This window comes from Marmota flaviventris, chromosome 11, assembly GCF_047511675.1.
Source record: "Marmota flaviventris isolate mMarFla1 chromosome 11, mMarFla1.hap1, whole genome shotgun sequence".
In the NCBI taxonomy this organism is placed as follows: Eukaryota; Metazoa; Chordata; class Mammalia; order Rodentia; family Sciuridae; genus Marmota; species Marmota flaviventris.
The window spans coordinates 70,943,264-70,964,728 of record NC_092508.1 but is presented as its reverse complement, the minus strand read 5'-3'; the positions used below and the strand labels follow the sequence as shown (position 1 = coordinate 70,964,728).

Here is a 21,465-nt window from a genome sequence, read left to right as displayed (position 1 = left end):
AATGAGTTGCCGACCGGGTCTGCTGCCTGGCTTCCTGAAAGTGCCCTTTGAATTTAGTGGAGCCTGGATGGCAAAGTCCACAGAACATGACAGAACATAAATTCGCCTCATAATGAGATTAGTAAGCAGGCAAAATAAATGTCCTGCTGTTACATTACAGGCAAGCTTTAATCTGGTGTTTTCCTTGGAAATGATCGTTTCTTTTGCAACAGGGGAACCGTGGATACAACTAGCTTAAATCCAACAGATTCTGTTTTGCCACATAGTTATTTTTCATCTTCCTCTGTCTTTTTAATAGCAGTTCGGGGGAGGCGTCTAAATGAGTTGTGAGTCTTAAAGACTATTACCAAAGTGAATTATGGGAGTCTGTGTTCATGATCATCAATCGTGTTCCCCAGACTCCCCTTCGAAGACAAGTTGTACGCGGCTCCTACTCCCCCTTCTGAGCTGGAGCCTTGCTGGGGAGGAGGTGTTGTAACCCCCAGGGTCCTCTCACTTTAGCCTTAAGGATCTAAGGCAGAATAGACTCACTATTGTATTTGGGGCTATTAAAAAAAATCTTTACTGCAACTACTATTTAAAACCAGTGGAAACAGGTATCACATAATATAGAGCCTTAAGAAAATGCCCAGATCAGGTGAACCCACATGGTCTCTGAGCAGCTGGATTGCAAGGGACTTCCTTGGTTTGCAGCAGAAGGCAATCTCACCTGGGAGTACAATACCCTCCTCTCATTAAAAATGCAAGATAGCATCTCCTCCTGGATCCTTTCTACAGAACCTGATGCAAGTTCATGGCTGAACTGTGCTTGGTAGTGAGTACATTTAATCAAAGGCTTCTGCTAAATAATCTGAGTTCCCCCCGCCCTGTGAACTCACCAAACAAATTAAGAGGTCCTTTCAAAAGGAATAAGAGGTCAGACTCTAGATTTAGGAGTATCTGACACTACTGCATAGATGACACAGATAATTTGATTTCCCCACATTTTCTTTGGCCCATTCTAAAGTCTCCTTCTTCTCTGTGAAACTGCAGATTATGAGTAGATCATTTCTTAGTACCTCAATTAACATCGTTTGACATATATTTTTTCTTAGGCTGGAAAGAAACCATAGAAGTCTTTTACATTTGCATATATGTTTTGCTAATCTTTTCTGTTGTTGTTTTCAATGGACCTTTATTTATTTATGTGCAGTCCTGAGAATCGAACCCCATGCTTGCCTCACACATTAGGTAAGTGTTCTACTGTGAGCTACAATCCCAGCCCCTGTTTTACTGTTTACATGGTGGCTTACAAACATCATTTCATCTAATGATACAATTCCCTGTTTGTAAATGGTGCTTCCATCTAAAGCCTTAAACTATAAATTGGAAATTTAATGGAGAAATGTCAAAGAATTTAAAGCCAATTCTCCTCCCACTTTCATTATTTTCTCTGTTAACTCTTTTCTCATCCGATGCAATAGTTGAAGAGGAGATAGACTAATTTCCCTCTAGGCAGGTGGTCCTGTGTTTACTAGTACTTTATTCCAGCTCACCTTTTTTTATTTCCATAACTTCCATGTTCTACCATGTCTGCCCTCACTCTCCACCACACCTCTGTTTTCTCATTTAAACTACAAGGTATAAATGAATCTACTTTGTCAAGTGCCCAGTGCATCTGGTATGTATTAGGATTATCTATCTAATGGCCTTCCTGTGCGTTGAACTCACGAGATAGTTTCATGACATCATCTCCCTGAAAGAATTTCTTAGATTTGTTTGCTTACCTCATATAAATGAACTTGTTCTTGGGTTACAGCAAAGATCAATAGCATGTTGTTTTGCACCAGTTTATCAATGAGTTGTCCAATTGTTGGATATTCCTAAAAGGAACATACAGATTTTAAGTATCACCTTAATAAAAGAATATAGAAAAATATTTTACTGAGTTAGACATTTCACTGCTCACAGGCCTTATTATATCACTCTATGTAAACAAATACACGATTAGCATTTTTGATTAGTTGCTTCAATAATTGTTTCCTAAATCTTAGGAGTTCAATTAAATCCTAAGAGTCACTTCCTATTAATGTAGTGTATTGTGTACAATTTGAAAGATCACTTCTTACAGCATATCATATTTTCAAGGATAGAGACACATTTCTTCTCCTGATGCTACTGGTCAGAAGGTAAGAATGTTTGGGTGGGGAGGGGCAATTAGACTATAATGTATGTGTCTGAGGTGGCTCTTGTGGCTCTGAAACCCTTCCTGGAATTAGATGAGGGTGACACGAAGGTTAAGAAAGGAACAGTCTTCTGAAAATGACACACTACATTTCCTACATCTGTCTGATTTGAGACAGGTGTCTTTTTTTTTTTTTTTACTGGTTCTTGAGTTTGGTATTACTGCCTTTTTAATGTCATCAATGAATTTATAGTATCCTACAGGATAATTAGAAACACATTGTACTTCTTGTCCATTGACAGATTCTTTCCCAAGTGATATGAGTACGTCAAAAAATAAAAGCAGTCATTAATTATCAAATTTGAAGATAGACATTACTTTCCCAATCTGGAAAACATAAGCACATATGAATCCAAATGTGGATATTGCACAAAGAGACACTCAGATAAGGGAGTAGTAAGCAGCTACATAAATTAAGAATGCGTCATTTATGACTGAAGTCAGCCAAAATGGAGGAACACTGAAAATAAGCCCTCCTGTACACTAGTTGATGTGTTCTTATATACTTTCTGCACTACTGCAGTATTTTTGTCTGAAGTCATCTTTAGGTACCAATTCAAGTTGAGAGAAAGGTATAGTTTTGCTTAAAATATTCAGGTACATTTCCCAGCTGCAAATTTGGATGTGTATGGGCTTTCTTTCATATTTGAATTTTATTAGAGACACAAGAATTGTTCCATTTCTTCTGCTTCTCAACTGCCCAAACCTTAAGCATACCTCACCCTAAAGCCTAAATCCTGCCAGTGCTAGTCCCTGCTTATTTCTACATATTCTTGTGTCTCTCAGCTGCTGTGCATGCAGGAGCCAGGATCGCAGCACGTGGCCCCCATGGAATCCTGTTTTCTATGTGAATAAGATCTGTTGGTTTAATTTCCACAACTATATTGTTGGTTCAAGGCCAGGAACCACATCTTATTATTTTGTGGCCCCAGGAATCTGGCCCAGTTGTGAGTACCTAGAAAATGCTGAAAGGGCCAGGTGTGGTGGCACATACCTGTAATCCTAGCAACTCAGGAGGGTGAGGCAGGAAGATCACAAGTTCAAAGCCAGTCTCAGCAACTTAGTGAGACTGTCTCAGAATAAAGGGTGGGGGTAGGGTGTTGGGGTTGTAGCTAAGTGGTTAAGCACTCCTGGGTTCAATCTCTGATACCAAAAAATAAAAATAAGAATAAAATTAAAATTTTAAAAAATGCTCAAAAGACCCAGGGTGTGTAAATAGTCCAAGGCTTCTGCACATGTGTAACAGCTTATTCAGCAGGAGTGAATTGAACACATGTTACACAAGAAGGTCATATTAAGCAATCGGGAGCATTTACTTATATGATCTTCCTATTTTCAAGATGTCTATTATGGGACATTTGAAAAGTTGCAAGGAAAAGGTAATGAAAAGGAATTCATTTATCACAGTTTCCTGTCTGAAAATAGTTTCATTGACTAAAAACAAAACATTGTATTCTCATATCTATTGTAATATGGAAAGTAAAATTATGTGATACTAGAATACACACACACACACACACATATATATATATATATATATATATATATATATATATATATATGAATACAACTGATCAAAAGTTATAGACACTCATTCATGTTGAAGTGTAGAAATTTAGGTCAAAGAATGGTACCAAGTGATTTATGAATTATTAGCTTACAGAGAATAGATTTTCCAATTGATATTAGAAAGGTGGACTTTCACTCTCTTCCCTTCATCCCTTTCATTTAGACATCATTGTTTTAGGAAGTGGCTTGATTTTTCTGAATTGTATTTTCTCCTGTGTCCCATGGGGATAATGTGACCTACCTGGGTGGCTGCTTCATAATTCAACTCTATTTCATACATTAGTCAATGCCCACTGTGTTCCAGGCACTACGCTGCCAGGAAACAGATAATAAACCAGCCGTGGCCCTGGGGATCTATGCAGTAAAGACAGACAGATGTAAGCAAACACATCTCCTCAGAGAGATGTGTAAGAAGACATCTATGTATAAGGGTGAAGGGAGAGACTATTGCTCCGGGGCCTCAAGGAAGTCAAAGAGGACTCTCTGGGAGCAGTAATGATTGAGCTGGTTTTAAAGAGCAATTAAGAGTTTCCTGGCAGCCAAGGAGGAAGGGCATCCCAAGTGGAAGGAATAATGTACACAAACAGCAGCCACATAGTCTGTTCAGGGAAGGTGGTTGGATACACAGGGTTCTGTTGAGGGCAGATGAGATCATGTATCCCAAAAAAGCTTTGACTTGTTTTACAAAAGTTGATTTTTAAAAAATGGCACCATCATTTTTTTAAATGCCAAAAAGATAGGTCAAATGTTAATATGCACTAACTTAGCCTTACCCGACTAGTTGTTTCCCAGGGAACCCCATATCCATCAGAAGCATGGCATGATTTAGGGGCAGTCATTCACAGCAATCCCAAGGTGCTACTGTTTGGTCCAGACCTCCCTTTCTAGGGCCATAGTTGAGAACACAAAGAAATCACTGCTTTTTGCTAAGCTCAGGATCTTGGAGAAGTTGGAGAGATTCTGGGATCGCCTGTTATAGCATATCCAAACTTCTCAGATGTCCCCACAACTCAGACATACTCCAGGAAACCTCTAATGATGGTGAGGATTGAGAGGGGACAGTTTGCTAATCTCAGATCAGGAAACGTGCACTGCTTTCTCAAGCGAGAGCTATTTTGTGTTGTGTTACAGCAGTTGTTGCTTCCTTCGCCTGCTTGTGGCCCTGACAACAGCACAGAGTGTGGGTTACACACCAAGACAGTTGACATGGAGTATTCATTCTTGTTGTCCAGGTGACAGAGCCCGTCGTTGGGAATGACGATGCCTGCCAGTTTGCTGTCCATTCCAAAGTGTGAATCGGCATCACTCACAAAGACCAGAAGATGGAGGGAGTCATTCCGCCAGCCGATCTTTTCCTAGAGTGATAAAGAAATATTGGGGTTGCATTGGAGAGAGGCAGGCACCTATTGAATGTGGATCACTTCTGCTCGGACACATTTGCATTATTAAAAAAAATATATTGTTGGTCTATCTAATTTATCCGCTTTCATCTATTGTGAATTGATAATATAGGAAACACATGAAATTCTGTGGCATTTGCTTTTTCCTGGATAACATTTTCAGATGATTTATGCTTCAGGAAAAAAAAATAGCTCTGTGATGATTAGGATTCAGTTGATCTTGATGTTTACATACTTAATTATTTTTGCTGTCCAACTTTCAATGAGCCAGAAAAATGAGGGGAGGCGGTAGGGGAGGTCATAGATAATTCCAAATCCAAGCTCAAGCAAAATGAGTCAAAAATGCAATAAAAAATGGTACAAAGAAAGCCTGTTGCATTAAAATGTCATGCAACACTTAGGTATATATTTCTCTTTCTAATGATGTCATCTAAAGATTATAGAACTAATACAAATAGAAGAATTGCTCATCGAAGGCGGGCTCAAGGTCCTGCTGTTGCGGTTGTCCACATGGAGTCTGTATCTTAGCAGAGCTTTCGCCTTTAAAGCATATCAGGCTAGGAACTAGTTAGGCAAGAAACTCATCCTACCTGTTCCAGCCTTTTCCTGCTTATCCTTTTCCTCTTCCTCTAATTCCTTGGCCCTCCCACCTTCTAGAAGCTTCAGGCCTGCCCAATTCTGAATTTCCCAAGAAGGGCTGTTGTCTCAAGACAGACACCCACTCTCATGAATACGTGTCAGTCAATTAGAAAGGAGCAAGGATCCTAGCATGTCCTAGAGACAGAATGGCTTCTAAGGCTTATTCCGTTTCCAGAACAATAGATAGCTGATCTTAAGTATAGGTATATACTGATTCAGGGCATTTTTACTTTTTTCATTAATGTTCTGCTTTTGATTGTTTTTTTTTTTTTTTAACCATAGTTATTCCAAAACTAAATTCACCTGATCTAGGTCTTTAAAATACACTAGATTTTTAAAACAAGACTATTGTTCCAACCAAAATTTCCTCAAAGCTACTATCATTTTCTTTGATTATTCAAATATTAGGTGTATAAAACAGTCCCCATTTAAACATGATTAAATTTAAAATTTTACAGAAATTCTGTGTCTTCAGCATCAATTGAAGAAATATGGTGAATAAAAGAAAGAAAAATATACAAGCTTTCCAAAGTTGATTTGTTAATAAGAGATGAAATTCATGTTAACGGAATGAAATGTGATCTCCTTGGCACAGCATACCTTACACACAGCTGCTTGCATAATTGCATCAAATCCACCTTCGGGTGTGTCGATATTAGCAGAGATTTTCTGATTCTTCACAATTTCATTGAATCTTTCAGCGTCATTTGTCAGTGGCAAAATGTGCTTGAATCCAAATGTAGGTAGGCAGAAGTAGGGTATACTACTGCAAAAGTAAGGTGCAAAAATATTTTTGAAATATGATGCAACACACAGTTAATGGATCTGAGATCCTAGCAATAGTTCTTCAAATAAAGATTAGTTTTTCTCCCGGGCCTAACTCTATAATCTGGCTGTGAATCTCAGGATTAAGGTCATTGTCATCATCTCTGCCCATCCCTTCCATGTTGACTATATTAGCTAATACTTATTTAGAGATATGAGTTTGAGTCATTCACTGACTCAAACGCATATAACAGCTAATCAAGTGATCAAACTTCCCATTCCAGTGTGTGTAATCACTATTTTCTATTACCTCCCAACTAAAATCCACCATTAAGTTTACCTGATGACAATTTCTTTGTATTCTGATATCTCAAGCTGTCATCAAGTAGGAGTCATCTCATAGCGAGACAAGACAGAAACTTGTCTTCTTCCTCTGCTCCCTTTAATATTCCCAGCTCTGCCTATCAAGGGCTCAAAAATCGTAGTAGGTGGTGGGACTGCAAATTGGTGCAACCTCTCTGGAAAGCAGTATGGAGATTCCTCAGAAAACTTGGAATGGAACCACCATTTGAGCCAGTTATCCAACTCCTCGGTATATATCAAAGGATTTAAAATCAGCATACTATCGTGACGCGGCCACATTAATGTTTAAAGCAATTCAATTCACAATAACTAAACTATGGAACCAATCTAGGTGCCCTTCAACAGATGAATGGATAAAGAAAATGTGGTGTATATATATGTATATGTATATATATATATATATATATATACATATATATATATATATACACACACACACACATATACATACACATACACACACATGATGGAATATTACTTGGCCATAAAGAAAAATGAAATTATGATATTTGCCGGTAAATGGATGGTGCTGGATACTATCATGCTAAGTGAAATAAGTCAATCCCCCAAAACCATAGGCCAAATGTTCTTTCTGATATGTGGATGCTAACACACAATAAGTGGGAGGATGGTAGTGAAGAACAGAAGTACTTTGGATTAGACAAGGGAGAATAAAGGGAAGGGCAGGGGAATGGGAATAGTAAAGACTGTAGAATAAATCAGACATAACTTTCTTATGTTCACATATAAATATGTGACCAGTGTAACTGCACATCATGTACAACCACAAGAATGGGAAGTTATACTCCATGTATGTGTAATATGTCAAAATACATTCTGCTGTCATGTATAACTAAAAAGAACAAATAAAATATTTTTAAAAAAGATATTATTGAAGGTTGAAAAAAAAAAAAAACCAAAACATAGCAGGGCCTAGGTTCTAGAGTCCAACTCTACCATGCTTGTCTACATTGTTGGGGACCAGCCTGGGAATAAAACCCCCCGCTTATATCATGGTAGGATGAAATCTGCTCCTAATAGTAGAACATAAAGAGATGATCATGAGTTCAGCTACATTTTATCCTAAAAGTCAGTTACTAGCTGTGCCTGAAACCTTGAGCAAGTTACTTAACCCTTCTGAGCTTTGAGCTTTCATCTATAAAAGCAGGATAATGGTATTGAGCAGAGGTTCTCAAAGTGAGGTTCCTGGTACAGCAGCATGAGAATCACATGGAAAATGTTAGAAATGCAAAATCTGGAGCACTAGTTCAGACCTCCTGCCTTAGAAATGCCAAGAATGTGCTCAGCAACACATACTGTAGCAAACCTTTCTGACACACACTAAAGTTTGACAACCATTGACACAGAAGCACAGAGACAGATAGGAGCAGCCTCCATTGAGGGTGTGGTGCGCTGCCTGGGAGCCCTGGTTGATTCTTGTGGAGCACACATAGGGCCTGGGCTTGAGCTTGCAGGTGCGGCAGGCTTTCTTGTTAGCACTTAGAGAGCAGGTGCATCTTTCAGGGTCAGACTCCTGTTACCAAGTTCATCTGCCTATACATCCTCATCATTTGTGAATTTTCACCTACTTACTAAAATTTATTTTTAGCAAATCAATACATAATTTTCTTCATCATTTGTATATCTACACAGAGAAGAAAAAAAAAGTGAGTCTCATTAACGTGCACATTACCTGCTGAGGTCAAACAAGATGATGTTTTGCTTTCTCGAGTCATCTCTCACAGTGTAAATAACGTGTGTCTTTTTATGGTCTATTTAGTGCCAGGGCTTTGTGTGTATGTGCATATATTCATTTTATTGATAATTTCTTTGTTTAAAATGGTCCCCAAGTCTGAGAACGAAGGGCTTATTGTCTAGTGTTCCTGAGTGCTAAAAGGTTGTGATGTGCCTCATGTAGGAAATATAAAATTCGTTCAAGTATTAGTTTTTAATATTATTGTCTGAGCAGTCAATAGTGATGAATCAACACTATCTATTAAGCAAGATGTTTTAAAATATAAACACACACAAAACAAGGTTATATATTGGTCAGTTGATTAAACTTATAACTAGAGGCTCATAGGATTCTAACCTATTTTTCCCTTTGGAGCAATGTTCAGTATTAGAATAACTCAGTGCCTGAGGCAAGTTTATAGAATGACTACCATAAGTGATGAGAATCGAATGTTCATTCAAATCAGAATGGCTGTGGATTCTTTTATACTGAGTAGTAAAGCTCTCACGGGGACCAGCAAGTTGGTGTCCATGAGGGAAGTGATTTTCTTCCTAACAGTAGACTTTCAAGAAAAGAGGTCAGAATCCATTGTTTTCCAATGTTTCAGAACACTGAATGGCACAGCCTGAGCTGTCCTAAGATGGCCATCTCAAGAAGAAATGCTCTTGACTACATCTGGTCCCTCCCTCATCTGTGGTCAACCTCCTCACCTAACAAATGTTTCATAAGTCCTTTTAGTCAATGGGGCTGGAAACTCTGGAAGTGACTTGGCTGAGGTTCTTGGATGCCTATGTCTTCTGTGACCCTTCTTTTTTCTGTCTTCCCCCAACCCACCAGGACAATCCATTATTTCAGCTGTACCAACACAGATGGTTCAGGAGCCACTGTGCTGTTTCCAGGCCACTTTTTATATTTCTTTCTGATTCATTACATTTTACCTTAACTCCCAGAAGTTAATCTTATTCCCTTTTTAAAAAATATCATGTATCAGGTTTCTCTGAAACTCTGAAGTCTTGCCCACTGATAGTATCTACCTAGCAGGGTTGTTGTGAGGCTTGAAGAAACAAAATATGCAGAGAACACTGCACAATGAGCTTTTCGGGTTTGGGGCTTGACAAACATTTGCAATAAGAAACTGTACTTTCTGTTGTTTCTTACATCAATCCCATAGAGATTAGCACAGACCTCAGGACAATAATGAATGGATTTGGCTAATGATATCTCTAGAATAGTGTTTTTTTCCTGATTAAAAATAAATGCATTTTTTGTTCATTGAAAAAAAATGAGGTTTTATATGAAAATGTGAAGAAGAAATTTTAAAAAGTTGCAATGCCTATGAGATATATCAGAGTTCAATCATTCCTCTTGCTGAGAATTTATTTTGAAATCTTTTGTTAATTAAATAATATGGTGATCCCTTTTCATATATTTTTGCAAACTAGTCTGTATCTTTGCTTAGAATAAATTTTTTGATGGGGAATTGCTGGGTTATTTTTTGGCCCTTATTTGCAAACTCTTTTCTGATCAGTTTGATTCAGCTGTCATTTTTGATAATTGTATGTGAGACTGTACCATTCAACAAAATAGCTGATTAGCTAAAATGAAATCTGAATTTTATTTTTAACTTTCATTTTATTACTAATGAGACTGACCCACTTGTCTATATTTATTGACACTTTGAATTTATTCTTTTACCAATTTGCTGGTTTATACTCTTTGCTTATTTTCTTAGTGGTATATTTTTTATTTTCCCATTTAATTTGAAGAACTCTCTGAAAAATATTAAACTTTTGTCTTTGATGTTTTTGATACATACCTTAAAACTTTTTATTAAAGTGAATTTTTTTCCCACCCTCAGATATGAGACGTATTTTAAAGTGTGATATGAGAAAGAGCTCTAAATTTTTTTCCAATTGGTTAATGATGATAATTCAGCATGTGTCATAATTACTCCTGTAGTGACTGGAGTAGCTCTGAGGTGGTAGAAAATTCATTAAAATTAGAATAAAAAGACGGAACAGTTCTATCCTGGAGCAAGTTCATTAACATTGCTGGGCCTCAGTGCCCTTATCCATAAAATGGGTATGATAACATTTACTTCATGAAGTTGCTATGAAGTTTATTTCAGATAAAAAGCATGTAGGCTTATTTGTCCCTGGGACCTAACTATTCTTGGAATTTTTTTGTTTAATCTTTCATTTGGGGCTGTTGATTCATCCTGTACCAAGAGATATTGGAGCATCTCCTAGAACCAAAGAATTGGCAGTCCTACCTTCCTGCGGGAAATTTGGATCTTTGTTGGTTGAAATTATGTCCTGAGCAGATAATTCTAATTATTAGAAGTCCATGCTTTTGAAAAGTGGATGAAATCTTAATGTAACTCACTGAGCAGATTCATGTGATGGGAGAACATGTGGCAAAAGTAAAACAGAGCATTAGAGAGGGGTTGCTCTCGGAATTGGAACTGAAACCCTTAATTGGACTGGAATAGCTCTAATGAATGCTCACGTTTAGATATTGCTTTCTGAGTATAGCAAGTGTAGGGAGTAGGAACCTCTTACCAATGGAGGATTTTGAGTTCCTAGACAACAACGAATTTACATTTAAAATGTAGGATAATTGAGAAACACAATATAAAGAAGTACTACTTATATATTTTGTTAAATTTAAAATAAATATTGATAAAATATATCAAAGTGCATAAGTGCATTCTACTGTCATGTATAACTAATTAAAACAAATTTAAAAATTAAATGAGAAAATATTTTTTAAAAAGACTATAATGTTATATACTAAAAGATTAACATCATCTTTTTCTTAGGGTTAGGACTTATTTTGATTTTCTTCTTTTTGTGCACATGAACTTATTAACTTTGCAATAAGAAACTGTACATTCTATACTCAAATATGCTTTTGTGTATGTATATGTATAGGAAATCCATGTAATCCATTATTTCCATGGCTCTGTCTCCTATTTCATAAAACTACAATGAATTCTTCACCAAATTTGAGATAAAAAAAAATCATAACATAGTGTATGCGGATTGATGTTAAGAAGAAATTCTTCAAAATGTTTGATGGAGGGAAAAGTTTAATTTTTATGCTGTTAAGTATTTAAAAATACATATTATGACTCATTTATAAATATGAAATGAAGAAAACTTTTCTTTTATTCTGTATCTTAGACAACAGCAAAGAGAACTCTTTCAAAACTGTAAGCTGCTTTAGCCTTCTTACAGGGTAAAATGAATTTTTAGTGCTTCAGCCTTCTTATGGTAAAATGAATTTTTAGTGACTCTCCTCCCAATAAAAATAAAAAATACTCCAAAAGCCATTAGAAATTAGATTTAAAAGGTAGCATTTTGTTGAGTGTGATGGTGCACACCTGTAATCCCAGCGGCTGGGGAGGCTGAGGCAGGAGAATCCCGAGTTCAAAGCCAGCCTCAGCAAAAGTGAAGTGCTAAGCAACTCAGTGAGATCCTATCTCTAAATAAAATACAAAATAGGGTTGGGGATGTGGTTCAAAGGTCGAGTGTCTGTGAGTTCAATCCCTAGTACCAAAAAAAAAAAAAAAAAGAGTAGCATTTTTTCTTTCTTTACAGTGAACCCCAGGCTTCACACATGCTTGACAAGTGCTCTACCATTGAGCTACATCGCCAGTCCTAAAAGGGTTTGTGAAGAATGGTGCATAGACTCTGGGGTTCCTGAGACATTCCAGAGGGCTTTTAGGGTCACACTGTTTTCACAGTGTATAAATATGTCATTTGCCTTTTTTGCTGTGCTATGATGATGGGAAAGCAGTAGTCAACTGCTGGTGCCTCAACCCGTGTCCAAACAGTGGCACCAACTTTACTAGTAGTTCTAATATATATAGTTCTAATATATATATATATTTATATATTTTTACCAGCAAGCACTCATGATAATGATAAAAGCTATACTAGTTTCACTTGACTGTCCTTGCAAAATCACAAGAATCTATAAAAATCAGACTAGAATAAATGGGAAAATTTATTATAATGTGAAAAATCAATTGCATTCCTATAAATCACCAGCACACCATTGAAAAATGAACTTAAAAAAAAATACTCCTGGGAACTGGGTACCATGGTGCATGCCTAAAATCCAAGCTACTTGGGAGGTTGAGGCAGGAGGATTGCAAGTTCAAGGCTGACCTCCACAGTTTAGCAAGAACCTATCTCAAAGTAAAAATTTAAAAAAGGGTTGAGTATGTAGCTCAGTGGTAGAGTTCCCCTGGGCTCAATCTCTACTATTGCAAAAAACAAACAAATAAAACCCTAGGAATAGATAAAACAACACCAATAAAAAAAATCTCTACCCTGAAATTAACAAAGTGAAGGTATGTCATATGAAGTGACTGGTAGATTCAATATGCTTACGATGTCCAACCTCTTCAAATTGATCTATGGTTTTAATACATTTTCAGTCAAAATCTCAGCATATTTTTTGAAGAATTGATTCTAAAATTTATATGGAAATGAAAAGGATCTAGGATAGCCAAAAATAAGAGAATGAAGTTGGAGGACTTACAATCCCAATTTTAAAGACATCATAAGGCAAGAGAGTGAGGCATTAATGTTACATAGGTATAATCAATGGAGCAATGAAAGAGAATATGTCTGGAATTAGATGCACACATATATAGTTAACTGCTTTTAAACAAAGACAACAAGAATAATTTGATGTGGAAAGGCAAATTTTGGATCAACTTGATATCTGTTTGGAAACAAAAGATGAACTTAGAACTTTTATTCTCATTCCCAATGCAAAAACTCATTTGTAATCATAAATTTCCTAAATGTAAGTACTTTAACCATAAATCTAGGGAAAAGAGAAAAGAAGTCTTTACAACCTTAGAGTAGGCAAAAATATCTTGGGACAAAATATATACCAATCACAAAATTAAAAGTTGATAAATTGGACTTCATCAAAATTAAATACTTTTGTTTGACTAAAACCATTGTTGGACAAATAAATACACAAGCCACAACTGGTAGAAAATATTTGCAAAGCGTATGTTTGACAAAGAACCTGTATCCAGAATATATAAAGAACGCTTACAACACAATTTTAAGAAGACAATCTAATTTTTAAAAATGGGCAAAAGATATGAAGAGATGCTTCACACAATACAAAATGAGACTGAAAAATGAAAAGGTATTCAACATCATTTGTTACAAAGGAAACTCCAATTAAAGCTACAGTGAGATACCACTACATGCCTATTAAAATGGCTAAAATTAAAACGACTAATTCTTTTCGTGAGATGTAAAAGTGAGCATTTGTGCTAACACTGTGTTAGCATGGATGTGGATTATCTGGGGCCCTCTCACATTGCTTATGGAAATGAAAAGAAGTATATCTACTTCAGAAAGCTCTTTGGTAGTTTCTTTAAAAATTAAGAGTACACTTAAACAATTCAGCAATTCCAGTCTAGGTATCCATCTAAGAGAAATAAAAGCAGACATCCATACACAGATGTATATTCAAATGATCATAGCAGCATTTTTCATGACAGCCAAGAAACGACACAACTCAAATGTCCATCAATGGAAGAAGGAATAAATAAAATGTAGCAAATCCATTAATGGACTACCTATTAAAACAAAAAGGAACAAATTTCCAGTATACACAAGATCATTATTAAATCTCAAAACATTACACTGAGCAAAAGAAGCAAGACACAAAGGTGTATACTATTTTATTTTAGCTGTATGAAATCCAAGAATAGGCAAAACCAATCTAAATTATAGAAATCACAAAGTGAGCACCTCTGAGGAAGTAGAAATGACTGGAAGGAGGCATGAGGAGACTTTCTGAGGTGATGAATATACCTATATCACGTTTTGGGTGTTGATTATACTGGTATATTCAATTATTAAGAGTCTTCAAACAGTATTTTTGATGTGCGTATTTCAAGTGCATGTCAATTATACTTTAAGAGGGTCAGATAGTGCCCTTAACTAATCTGCCCCACTTTTCTTCCTTTCTTTCTGCCTGGAGTGAAGAAATTATGCTTAATACCCTAGCAGCCTCTTGGACCATGAAGACAAAATCCAAGTGCTAAAGATGGTGGAGCAAAAAAAAAAAAAAAAAAAAACAGAAGTTGTGGATTTCTGGTGTTTGTGGAATTGTCACCCAAGCCCTGACTTCACTTTGTGTAAAAGAGAGAAAAAAAAAAAAAAAAAACTCTCTCCTTTTAAAGCCACAGTTTCTGATACTCTTAACCAAACACAATTCCTAAGAGTTATAATCAGTGGTACATTACTTTCACAGTTAAATAATTTTTACCTATGTTAGATTATAGTTGAGAAGTGCACTGATGTGTTTTTAAATACGATAGAAGCTGTTTGTCTTTTATAGGGATTGCTTGCTCTGGTGTATAAGAATATTAAAAATTAACATTTTAAAAATGATTTCATATATACGAAATGCATAGTAGTAAAGGGCTTGGTTTTGGATCAAACCAGATCTTGGTATACTTATTAGTCATGTGCCCTTGAGCAAATTATTAACCATGCAGAGCCTCTGTTACTTCCTCTGAATATAGGGCTAATGAAACCTGCCTTAACCTGCTGTCATTATAGAGATTGAATAAGGTCATGTATGTAAAGCCTTCAGTGCAGGGTCTGGCCCAGAGCAGATGGTGGCTCTTTCTCAATAGAAGGGTATTAAATAATTTGATTTTGAACATGTCATTGGCTGCACAGGTAAGCCATCACAAAGCTATTTGTCCTTGGCCATCCTGCATAAGACATGGTTTTAATAGCTGATTATAACACATTATAATAGAGTCACTGACTCATTTCCTGTGAATTTAGTAGCAGTGATGGCTGCAAAGGCCTTCTCCAAACAATGAGAGAAACCCACATTTCCCAAAGTACGTCAGAGGAAGCTGCAAAAATTATTATTTTGACAGAAGTCATTGCAGTAGAAAAAGACTCAAAACGAATAGAGGTTACTGTCAGACAGCTTCAGTGGTGGTCATTGGGGATTGAAGGTCTCCCAAGGGCAGGGAGGGGGATAAAATCCAATGGAATGTACAGCCCCCTTTGTCCACAGAACACAAACCTCCCTGGCCACGCCCTGGCCACGCCCCTGGCCACGCCCTCCATCGCTGGAGGCAGATGCTTTGCAGAGGCTGGAAGGCTAGAACCGTACATTTAAGATCCTCGGAGGCTGCGAGCAACTTGGGCATCTGAGAGAACTGTGAGATCAGACAGCCAGATAGAAATGCCAGGGAGTTAGCGAGTTCCTGGCAAGTGCGGCTTAGGGAGGGCAGCGGGGTATCGCTGTGGAAATCAGTGCACAGAGATGCCAGAGAATCACTTACCTGCAAGGGTTGGCAATTTCCTCTGGCGTTGTTTTCATAAAAGGGGAGACGGGTTTTTCCACAAAAGAGCCGAAGCCCAATCTAAAGTTGCTGGTTAATTTAGACATCTCCTTGGAAAGCAGGGAGCCCAGCTCTTTGATTGTGTTGAGGTCATCGTCCATGGAGGCGGAGAGATCCATGAGGTAATACAGGTCCACAGGGTAATCCTCGGTCTGGCGGACATGCACTTGCAATGTCTGTTCACCACCTGCAGAGCCCCACAGGGAAAGCAAATTCATAAAACACAGGAAGGTTTATTTGCAACTGGCTAATCTCCCCGCCAGCTAGCTATTTCTTTCCATTAAGAACTTACTGAAGATACATACCATGTGATGTACTAAGTGGTAGAGTTTATAAATGAGTAAGCCCACAAACATCTTTCAGCATTGAGTTTATGAGTACTGAAGAAATATAAGTTAGGATATTTTATATCTCCTGGGAAGAATTAGCATCCATTTAGATGAAAGATAAGCTGAACTTTTTTGTGTGTGGTTTTAGAACAGGTGAACAAAATAAAGGAGAGTTTCAATCTACATTTCAACTCTTGAAGAAATGTGAGGCAAATCTAAGCAACATTTGAGTAATTCAAATGGTTACTATTAGAAAAGACTTCTTCAGTAACACATTTGGAGTAGAAGTGGCCAATGTGAACAAAGAAAAATGTGAGCCCCAAAACTTCATATTTCCTTAAAAATGGGCAATTGGAGGCATAATAATCAATGATCTGTGACATGTAGCATCCATATTAAAGCAATAGCAATATTACACACATAGCATTATGTTTATTTACATGAATAAACACTTCTGTGTTTTTCTTTCTTCTGAAAGACCCTTCCCCCTCTGTTAAAAAATCATAACTTACCTGGTCTCAATTTAAGAATCAAGTTTTGAGGTGCAATCTGAACAATGTCAGAACTATTTTTCTGTCTGCCTACACTGAGAGGCTTATTTTTAAGGATTTCTATTTGGGAGACAGGGTTTTCGATGAAGGTTAATTGACATCCTTTGGCTAAAAGATTTGCTGGGGTATCACATCTTTCACCAACTCCAGATGGATGGGTAAAATTCTAAAAAAGAAAAAAGTAGAGAAAAAGAAGACAAATCTGCATTTCTTTATAAGATGGCAGTAATTAAAATTTTTTACATACTTTCCTAGTTAAGCATCTTGCCATCCTAAATACATCATATTCCTGTATGACTGACATTGATTGTAGGTCTAAAGCTAAGTTATAGTTGAATAGCCAGAGTATTCTGCCAGCAAAGTTATGAGTAAAGCTGGAGTCTCCTTTTAATTATGTTCATTTGAATTCATTAGCAGTTTTTTTAAAGCTCATTTATTTAAAGATTCTCCTTTGCCATGACCAGATTCTTGAAATAGTTGAGTTCATCGAGTTGATATTTTTCAGTCTATTGTTTTTTTTTTGGAATGACTTGTTGGTTCTTGGAATCCTAGGCCTGTCTAAGCTTTACAGTGCACCTATTACCAAATCCGGTAGCAAAGAGAGATTTTTCTATGTATTTCTAAAGGACAAGGATTATGACATCGCACTGTCTGATACTTTACTAGTTTTAATCATTGGTGTGTTGCCCTGATTAGCATTATTTCACTAAAACTGATCTCTCAGGGACCTTAAACTCAGTATCTTAAAGTGTTCTAGTTCAAGGTCTTTCCTCCAAGATTTGGAAGTAAGGAAGGGAATTAGAAGATGGTTTAAAGTCTGCTTTTCTGTACAGGACTCTGGAGTTTCCTAGGCCCCATTAGGTTCACATGAGCACTGAGGTATAGTATTTCCCAGCAGATATGTGGCCATTCCATTTTTGCAGCATCAAGAGCAGAAAAAATGGAGCCCAGATATACCTGTCTTACCTGATGGCAAGGCTACTCTACAGCAGGCACTAGGAAAAGTTGAACCCATTGACTCTCATGCAAACCAATGCCCATATTTTTCCTGGCCCCTTAGAATTCAAAGCCACTCTTGATGTTTTCACCAAGTAGAAAAGTTACCTTTCTTCTGAAATTAAATTTTGAGAATATAATTTGTTATCTACCAGTCAGGCCTTTGTGTATTTGAGGCTCTGGCAAACTCTCTAACATCTCATATTGTAAGGAAGGCAAACAGTGGCTGATGGAGGCGCCTTCACAATACAATGCAGTTGCTATCAGCTGTAGTCACAGCCTTTGCCAGAAGGTCAGGGGTGGTGTTAACCACACAGCATATTTTCTGTTCTTCCCATGCAGAAATCTATTTTACGTTTTGTTCCAATTACCTCAATTGATAAACTAATAACTACTTTTACTACTGGAGTGACCTCTTAATCTTGCCATAAAATTTGACAATCATTTAGCTACCAAGGGTCATCCACAAGTAAGGCTATGAGAAACTCTCTCAAATGCTAAAAAGTGCATTTAAACAAAAATTCTAGAATGATTTGCCATTTTCAGTCTCTGGAATGAAATTAATGCTGTTTTCTTTAGAAAGCCAATGTCCAAAAAATTATGCCTACCCCCCACATTTACATTCTCAATCCTGAATTTGATACGTTGGTTCAAGAGAGCACAATTCCCCTGAATGCTGTTTTTGTGGCCCCTATCAGTCAAGGGAGTACTAGGGCAGTGTGCCAGGTTTGTGCTCTTTTTATTATTATTATTATTAATTTATTTTTATTTTTTAAATATATTATACAGGAATGCATTACAATTCTTTTTACACATATACAGCACAATTTTTCATATCTCTGTTTGTACATAAAGTATGTTCCCACCAATTCATGTCTTCATACATGTATTTGGATAATAATGTCCATCACATTCCACCATCATTGCTAACCCCCTGCCCCCTCCCTTACCCTCCCATGCCTCTGCCCTATCTAGAGCATGGGAAGAATAGATGTTTAGATTATCTTCATGAGATCCAGTGGGGAAAGACTTGTTTTAAAATTCAGAGTTAGTGCATCTCTTTCTTATCAGGACACCTCTGCAGATCACTCTATGGTGTCACAGCACCGGCAGTGACTTAGAATGGCTTGCTATATGCCCCCAGGCATCTTCATACTACATAGTTTTCAGTTTTAGATAAGGAATGTCTGTTTGGGGCTTTGTCATTGGTATGATACAGAGTGACTGAGCTCATGAAAATATAAGTTTTAAAAGAACTGAATAAGGCCTTAGTAGCAATGTTTTTCCCGAAATTAGAATGCTCCTTGTAGAAACTAGCAGTGGCTCACATTGGATCCTGGTTCCCGGATGGAATACAGCTATAGTACTGATATCAAATGTGTGTTTAACTTCAGAAAACATCTCCATGATTACTGATTGTCCAGAAAGGCTTGACATTTTACATTTAACCCATGAGAAATTACCTTAAAATAAGAAAAGGAACCAGGTTAAATAAAGGACTCTGAGTTAACTATTTTATTTAGAATAATTTGACATGCATTCCTTCCATGAATTGTGTTTGAAAGCAATCATGTGAATGCCACTTTGATCCACTAATACTTTTATTATCCTTTCTTGATTTGTTTCACTCATATAACCCCACAGAAAGAAGGACATTATCTGAGCTATCATTGAGGAAATCAACATAAGTGTAACTGCACAGAGCTTTTAAAAACATGTTGAGGTCATTTGTTTTACCTCCTGGGAACACCAGGCACACTGAGGTCCAATGAGTAAGCAGTCTCCACAGGTTTCTGCACCTCCCAAGGCACAGCCACCTACATTTAAATTTAGCAAGATGCAAGGAATTAAGTACACTTTCATTCATTCCATTTACGAGACTTATGCCTCTTAAATTACTTGAACAAAACAATATCAAAATGTATTTTTGTCTTCAAAAATCAATTCTGAAAATGCTAGCAACTCACATAAAAATTTACACTTCACATCTATCACGTTGAAAATACATGTGCCTTATAAGCCAAAAATTATCATCCTCTTCTTTTTTTAAAAATAGCTAACTGTTGACAAATACAGAATCATCTTGTTTTTTATTCTTATTAAATACCTGTCATTTTAATTTTAAAATTATTTGTAACCATTTAAAATGCTTCTCTTATAAATGTGGTATTTCTGTTTGTGAAATAAAATCCTTTTTTTCTCTCCCAAGATTATTACTCTCAAGAGGAAGAACTTATTGTATAATAAAACAGAAATTTCCAAAACGACTGTCATAAAGGCATTAAGAAGTCCTACTGTGCAGTAATGTTGTTTAATTCTCCTCATTAAAATGCCTGTGTAACCTTTGTATTTATTTACCTTGAGACTAGAACATTCACGGTGGGACCAGCCCTGTGTTTGCCTGTAATTTGTTAAAGTATTCACTCGGTGGCAAAAGAGCCATCAAACAGGTCAAATAAAAAATGACTTCGGCTCTAGTTTCTGAACCAAATGACAGGTTTGTCAAGCATATCGTGAAAGCAACATATCCGAGAACTTAGGTCTTACCTTGTGCACGATCATTCCTTCCTAGAAATAGAAAGAACAGGCAGAGCAGCTCAATCCCCATTCGTTTCAGTTCTCGCTGTGCAGATTAAAAAAATGAATTACCTTCAAGGTTACAAGACCAAAGCTGAAGATCATTAAAGGCTTTCTTTCTTGAAGTGTAAAATATTAAATACTACTTACACTGCTTTGAAATGAAACTTGAGATGTAAATTAAAAAGCTTTCATTACGACTGAAATGAAAACAGAGGCTACCTGGACAGGTAAAGAAGAAAAGCTGTGTTTAAAAGCAACTTCAACATGATTTACTTCCTTGTTCTCCTTATAAGGAAGGCAGGTGTACAATCACCAAGAAGGTGGGGAAATTCATTCAGGAGAAATTTTTGTGTAAGTTCTATTAGTCTCTCTGCATCCTAGAGAAAGTTGATACCTTTAGTGAAATGTTGATCGATAAAATGTCAAAAGAACAACTGAAATAGGATTGCTTCTACAACGATTTTAATTTAATGAAAACAGCAAAGATGTGAAATAAAACATAAGCATTTAAGTTACAGGTAAGGAGGGTAAAAAAGAAAAACAAGCTAAATGAAAATACCTCAGGTTTCTGTATTCCATGTTAAATCCTCTGCAGAGAATTACAATAAAGTCTGAAAAATAAAAAATAAACAATTTTATAGGCAGACTAGAAGTTAGGGTTAGGGAAAACAAAACACTATTTTCTTATTTTTTTCATTGGATAAAAGACATTTCCCATATACTGTTCTTATTTAAAAGTTTATTTAGCTTGTTTTTCCATTTCCAGTGCCCTGGATATTGCCTCCATTTTAAAAATCCACTATTAGCTTGTTATTCATCCATTCATTCAATAAATATTTACTGAGTATTGGTTTTGTGTCAAATATCACTTTTAATTATATATATATATATATATTTAAT

The 21,465-nt window shown here is 36.6% G+C and overlaps 1 protein-coding gene across 1 annotated transcript in view; it reads right to left on the bottom strand.

The window, feature by feature from the left end:
• Positions 1–20,593, bottom strand: part of Itgb6 (integrin subunit beta 6) — a 66,674-nt gene extending 46,081 nt beyond the window's left edge. Inside the window, exons 1-7 of the mRNA XM_027937997.2 lie at positions 20,533–20,593; positions 19,723–19,802; positions 16,951–17,155; positions 16,050–16,296; positions 6,433–6,598; positions 4,987–5,148; positions 1,767–1,862 (exon numbers count right to left, since the gene is read on the bottom strand). Coding sequence (XP_027793798.2) covers positions 1,767–1,862; positions 4,987–5,148; positions 6,433–6,598; positions 16,050–16,296; positions 16,951–17,155; positions 19,723–19,802; positions 20,533–20,593 — 1,017 coding nt within the window. The remainder of the gene's footprint in view (positions 1–1,766; positions 1,863–4,986; positions 5,149–6,432; positions 6,599–16,049; positions 16,297–16,950; positions 17,156–19,722; positions 19,803–20,532) is intronic.
• Between the last annotated feature and the right edge of the window lie 872 nt (positions 20,594–21,465).